Here is a 6553-nt window from a genome sequence, read left to right as displayed (position 1 = left end):
GATTAGTGAGAAACTACACCGGCCACCTGCTTTGAGCAAATAGTAACTGCAAAGCAAATAAAAATCCCTGCGCGTGCTATTTTCCCCCATTACGAATAACAGAGAAAACAAATCCGGCATGACGGATGCCAGATATGCCACTGGCCGCCTTGCCGGCAAGCACTCCTGCCCCGCAGTGGGGAGGGCAGTACCAATAATACATATGTAACAAAGTGTTTTGCAGGAAGGACAGCAGGAGTTACGGCACAGAGCACAAGGACACAGTTAATTTATGACTCGGGGAGAGCGGCTGCCCTTGGCGCTGCCTCCTTGCTCCTCGCCTGCGGGGCACGGGCAGCAGGTCGGACCTCCCCGTCGAGCGACCTTAGTCTCCCATCGAAACTCCTGACCCGCCCATTTGGTTAACGCCACGGCTCAACCTCTGTCCCCTCTGAGGGAACCACCCCCTCCCGGCCATGGCGCCGCCGCCCGCCCCTTCCCGGCCCCTTCCCGGCCCTTCCCGGCCCCTTCCGCCCGGCGGCTCCGCCTCGGCCCCGGCACACTCGGTAGGTGCGACCGCGGCGTGGGGAGGGTGGGTGTTTCCCCTCGGCGGGGCCTCGGGATTCTACAGCCGATTTCAGCCGCCCCTCTCGTCTATATTTTTATTTTTCGTGACATCCCCAGCCCCGGAGCCGCCCTGTGTCCTGAGTGATAGTGTTTTAAGCTGGGCTTTCCCCTCGGCTAACGTGTGATTATAAAACAATAAATGCCATGATAACGCACACGTGTTATGGCAAAACATGCTTAGCTATCCCCGGTTTAAGCTGTAGCTATTACAGTTCAGTGAGAATTTAAGTGCCCATAACACCACAGAGATAAATAATACTGCAGCAGTTGGGGGAGGATGCTTTGTAAACCTTGTGGTGGCTTCATGGGAACTAAATGATTAAATTTGCAGGATATGGACCGTATAAATTGCCTTGTAGTTTCCGGTTGCCTCCTCATACATAAATAGCACAAAGTTTATGAATAAAAATAAAGCTGCCATATACAGTTAGGGCTGCAGTGGGATTTCTTCAGGATCTGAGCGGCTGCATTGACCCTCCGGGAAGGTTTGAAAGCACAAATGCTATAAGGTATCGAGGGCAATTTTCCTTCTATTTTCCTGAGTATTGACTATTATGAGAAAACAAATACTGTCTGGCATTTCCTGCTTACTCTTGCATTAGGTGTGTGGCAGGACTGTTAGGCATAATCCAGTCAAGCACATAGCCTGGCCTTCAAGGGGTCTATCCACAAAGGTTCGAAACCATGCCTGCACAGCGGATAATTTAATTACAAAATAATAAAAAAAGATACTTAGCAACTGTTACAATTTTTATGACTGAAGCAGGAAAATAGTGTTAATGCATTGAGGTTTATCCTGCCATTATGGCTGTTTAGGAGAAGTGTATAGATAAGCACAGGGTTTCCTGCCCTGCTTTCCTGTGGTTCACCCGTGGGCTGCCTGCCTGTCCAGATGTGCTTCCCAGCATCCCGTTGAAGAGTATTCAGTGCCCCGTGTGCTTGGCAAGCACCATTTGGTCATGCAAGAAAGGAGAGTAGAGTTTTCACTGTGGTCTGTCCTTCCCCACACTGGTGTGGACATAAGCTGAGGGGCGAATTTTCTCCTTGAAGCATTCCTAATCTTAAAAGGATGTTGGCCAGCTTTAATGAGAGGACACTAACAGCAGAAACTTGGAAAGTGCTTGGCCCAGCTTCACATGCAGATCAAGTGATAGTCTCCCTACAGTCATCCTTGTAGAAGTGCTGCCCTCTCCCACTGTAAATGGCATGACCTTTTAAAACAGATCTAGACTACCAGGTTTGTCAAAGAGATCATAAAATTTCAAAGAGGTCATTTGGGTTTAGTATTACCATTTTCTGGGTTTTAGCTCTCTTATCAAGGAGTCTTTCTCCTGAAATTGGGTTTCATCCAAGCTCTTGGCTCTTTAGCATGTTTTTCTTAAAAAATCACCACCTCCGGTGGTCAAACAAATCACCACCTCCGGTCTTCAGCTGAATGTAAGAATCCCACCGGTTATTACACTAAGAAATACATATTAAATTATTGTATGCTTACATACATCATTGTTTTTATTAAGCACTCAGTTTGTATTCAGTGCAGCATAAACATTAAATAAGATTATTTTTCCCCTGGTGAGTTTACAGTCTGAAAGATCTTCACAGGAAGGAGTAGTAATAACCCATGATTAAAACACCACCTTTAAATTAATCCCTTTTTGTTTCCCTGTGGTTAATACTCATTTGCTGCTGATCATGACTGGTGTATCCTGGCATCTCATATAGTGCTGTCTGATGATGTTACAGACCCCAGTTGTCCAGTCTACCGCTCTGTGAGACGTTCTTGTTCAGTGTGAGTGGAAGAAGAGAGCATATGTCTCTGTTTCAGCTGCTGCCATACAAAGCCCAGCAGCATAGCTGAAACCCACCTTTGATGGTACTCCACAGTAAGACTTTGGTTGTGGTATCAAAGCACAATTTCCTTCTGCCACCTTGGCTTCCTGTAAGGACAGCTGGAAATACTCATGTCTTTAACAGCTGCAGCAAGATTCTATGAAGCTCGTGTGTTAAAGCCCTGAGAGAAGAGACTCTGCAGATGCAAACAGGGGCATCCAGTTTTCACTGATTTTTGTTGAGTTTAGGCACCCAATTCACTTCTGTATTTTCACAGTAGCATCATTTTAGGGTGGAATTCTGTAGTCAATAGAATTTAAAAAAAAAAAAAAAGATTGGAGCTTTCCAGAGCATGTCATATGGCTTGGACCATAAAAAGAACTGATGCTCCCCAAGGGAAGCAGGACTCTTGAACTGAAGGAGTTGGCAGGTTTGAAAGTTTTTAAGTTTATTTGCTTATTTAAAGAGTCACAACAAGTCTGCCCTGAAACAATTTCTGTTCCAGTTTATGCTCTGGATTGCACATTCTGTTTGTCAGAGAGATTATTTCAGAGACAAACTTTTAAAGTAGCTACTGAAAGCATGCTGCTTTCTGAAAATAGCTTTTTGCTGAGTAAGCTAGAACCACTGCCTGGAAGTTGAAATCTGAAAAAAAAAAACCAAACTAGAAAAAAGACATACTTTGTTTGGGGTTTGGTTTTATTGTTGGTTCTTGGTTTTGGTTTTGTTTGTTTGTTTTTTTTAATAATGAGATTGACTATCAATTAGAACAAACTCCTAAAGGAAAATTCTGTCTCCTAAAACTTTTCAAATCAAAATGTGATCCTGTTTTGGAAGTTGTAGTTAAACTCAAGAATTTAGTGCTCAGGCTACTGATTAAAACTTTTGGAACTGTACTGTAGAGGATGTTAGTGTAGATGGATCTAATAATTGGCTCTTTCTGACCTCAATATCTGTAGACTGTGTAGTGGAGAGCAAGAGTAGATTGTGCTAGCAAGGACTAGACAAGTAGGTTGGGTAAATACAGAGTGTGTATTGATTGTTGGGGAAGAGGAAGTGTGGCTTTAGTATTGTCTTTATTGCGGTAAATTGATTTACTGGAGGAGAGGGAGAAGTTAATTCCTCATATCAATCATCCTGTGTTCCAAGGCCCAAAAATTAATGCGAACCACTTTCTCTGTAAAGGTGTTTTGCGTTTTGTTAATGTAAAGGAATGTTTCTTTGGTTATTGTGCTCTGTTTCTTCTCATGTTTTTTGCTTTGGGTTTTTTTTTTTTTTTTTTTTTTTTTTTTTTGTTAGTTTATCTTCTTTTTTTTTTTAAGTGCTAGAGAGATGAGAGAGCTATTTATGCACACTTTAATTCCTGATTTTGTGTTATAAGCAGGTTAGGATTTGACTATGGCAGTGCGGTTCCTGCAGAAGACATCTGTGTGGTTAAAGAAGCACAAGATCACTGTGTTGGCTGTTTCTTGCGTGGGACTGTTTGGCACAAACCTTTCCTATCATGTGTTTCCTGAGCAGACGTTCAAACTGTTGCACGAGTGCTGGTCAGAGGGGCAGCCAGCTGAGCTTTCAGAGAGGCTCTGTGGTGTGTTTCAGGATGTCCTTGAAGATACTGCTGTGAAGTCCACTGACTCCTACAGGGCCTTTGCAGCTTCTGGCTTCCACCCTGTGAGTGCTGGAATTCCCTGGCTGCCTGCAGGCTCTTTGGTGGGCATCCCACCTAACTTTGATAGCACAGATGAGGATAAAAAAGGAATAGTTAACCATGTTGTTGTGATCAATGGCAAGGAAGTAGACTGGGAGAGCAGCGAAGGTGTTGCTTTGAGGGAAGCTCTCACGTTTTCACTCCAAGCTCAGAAGTTTGCCATTGCCAGAGAAGTTGTGTATTTGCAGAATGGCAGCCCTTTAAAAAGTGCAGTTGTGGCTCCAACTTGCTTAGCTGGTACATTTCTCTGTACAAGAGGTATAAAGCTCCTTCTGGGTTTATCTCATGGCCCTGTGATCCTTCGCAGCCTCTGTAACATCGTAACTGCAGCTGGTGGCCTGCTCTGCTATTGCCTCTCTTGTGAAGCTCTGACCTATCACCTGGACTGCAAGGCTGACAGAAGGGCAGCCATGGTTTCCAAAGACTACGCCAGAGGTGGGGTGGAATTTTATGATAAAATCTTGTCCCGCAACAGGATTCTTCGTGGTCTTATGGGCACAGAAGGGATGAAAATGTATGCCCCCAGTGGTAACCTTTTCCCAAGGCACTGGTTCAGAATAAAGTATACGCCATACACTTACCGGAGAAATTTGATTGTTAATATTTTAAGAGAGCTCCCAGCATAGGATGGGAATGCTTGAATTTTAAACTTGTGAATTATGTATTTTGAAGCACTGCTGTGCTGCCTCTTTTTTTTTTTTTTTTTTTACTTCTGTATCTTCATTAGAATTTCAGGGTTTATTTTTGCATATAGTTTGGAAGGAGTTCTTGCACATTCCCTGAATAAAGAATTCTCTTTTAAAATATTAAAGAGTTGCTTCAGAAGTGCTCTGTTCTGTGTGCATCTCAAATCACAAGACTGCTGAGGAGGGGAACTTCTCAGACACTGATATGGAAGTTCTGCTGTGCTGCACTGCCTTCCTGCCAGTTCAGTCTGAAAAATGGAGAGGGACAGGTCCAATGGAGAGTTTTGGGAGCATAAGCATTTAAACTGGGTGTTTGTATGTGTGTTTGCTCTTCCTCCTATGGAACAACACAAAGATGTTTAAAAAAACCGGGCAGCCTATATTATGCAGTTGCATAAATACCAAGACACAATATTTCTGTTCTGTGTAAGTTTCTAGTGCCATGTAAATTCTTATGCTGCAATCATCAATCCTCAGTAGGACACAATAGTTATGATGCAGCTCATACCAGTACAGATAGATTATTACCAGCACCTGCACCATTTGCTTAAATCTAACTCTGCTCTTTCTGGGACATGGTGACTGCACTGTGTATATCATGAAGGTTTCCCAGGAGTAGTAGTTTGTAAAATGACTGTCAAGGGTTGGTTGTTTTCTCACAAGTAAGATAAGCATGTTCAGGAGAGGTTTTTCTGCTTGCTTTGGTATAGGTTTTGTTTAATTAAGAAATACATGTAGATGTATGTCACCTCCTATATCAAAGAAGGCAAGGTACAAGACACAAGTCTGGCATTTGGTGCAGAAACTGGTGAGGTCTGTGATGAAGATTTGCCAAAGGAAATCATTCCCCTGTTTCAGACTAGCTTAAGATTTTGTCTGGCAGAACCAGGCTTTGCCCAGGATTACTAATCTTCTCGAAAGGTCTTTAGTGTATGGGCAGTAAACTTTCCATTATATCCTCACCTTGAAACTTTTATGTGATTTTCAAGATGATAGTTCTCAAACTTTGTGGTTCCCTCTTTTCTATGTTTGTATTGCAGCTGTTCCAATAGCCCTCCCAGGTGACATCAGAGCAGTTCTCCTCTTCTCAGTTCTGTTGTCATTCCTACCAGAGACTTCTACTGTTTTGTGTCTTCTCTGTCACAGATGTGTGGCTCTCTGAGTGTCCTCTCTGCCCTGGCTTTGTCCTTTCTTCATCTGCTGCAATAAGAACTGTCTCACCTGTGTTTGCTCAAAGCATTACTGAGTTCTGTTTTCCTTTTGAATCATGGGGTGACATAAAGTTGATATTCTGGCTGTTGGAGCACTGGTGTTGCTTATACATTACGTATAAGATATTTTATTTATAAGATAAGTTTCTGATGAAGTAATCTGTGTTATGTTTCTGGACTATCACCTATCACTTGCACTTGTCTTTTAAGTGTCAAGTCATGAGATGCCTCTTAGGTGCTTTTCTGGCTGTAGGGCATAAGGTTATTGTTCTTGTGACCTTTGTGAAAGAGTTTGACAAAATTTCCCAATCTGTGGAATAAAAAGAGACTTTACCTTTCAGCAGGGGTCTTTAAAAACTTTGGGCTAAATTTTATTTGACTTGTCTTCCAGGTAAATCCAATATAAGAGGTCATAGAAGTTTACTGGTAGACTGATGTCATGACTCGAGACTGAAATCTAACTCCTGGTTTGTAAAGCCTATGAGTTCACACTTTTTCAGACAGATCTGAAC

The 6553-nt window shown here is 42.8% G+C and overlaps 1 protein-coding gene across 1 annotated transcript; it reads left to right on the top strand.

Moving 5' to 3' along the window:
* Window positions 1–494: 494 nt before the first annotated feature.
* On the top strand, window positions 495–5352 carry TMEM177 (transmembrane protein 177). The gene is made up of 2 exons (XM_051787033.1): window positions 495–545; window positions 3821–5352. The coding sequence occupies exon 2, from the start codon at window positions 3835–3837 to the stop codon at window positions 4768–4770; it is 936 nt and encodes a 311-aa protein (XP_051642993.1). The 5' UTR covers window positions 495–545; window positions 3821–3834; the 3' UTR covers window positions 4771–5352.
* Window positions 5353–6553: the final 1201 nt, after the last annotated feature.

Source organism: Manacus candei, unplaced genomic scaffold (assembly GCF_025592945.1).
Source record: "Manacus candei isolate 608988 ecotype Guabito, Panama unplaced genomic scaffold, ASM2559294v1 h1tg000023l, whole genome shotgun sequence".
NCBI classification, from domain to species: domain Eukaryota; kingdom Metazoa; phylum Chordata; class Aves; order Passeriformes; family Pipridae; genus Manacus; species Manacus candei.
This window is presented reverse-complemented; position numbering and strand designations above follow the sequence as displayed.

Coding starts and splice junctions, on each gene's coding strand:
- TMEM177 (XM_051787033.1), top strand. CDS start 3,835: ATGGCAGTGCGGTTCCTGCAGAAGACATCTGTGTGGTTAAAGAAGCAC.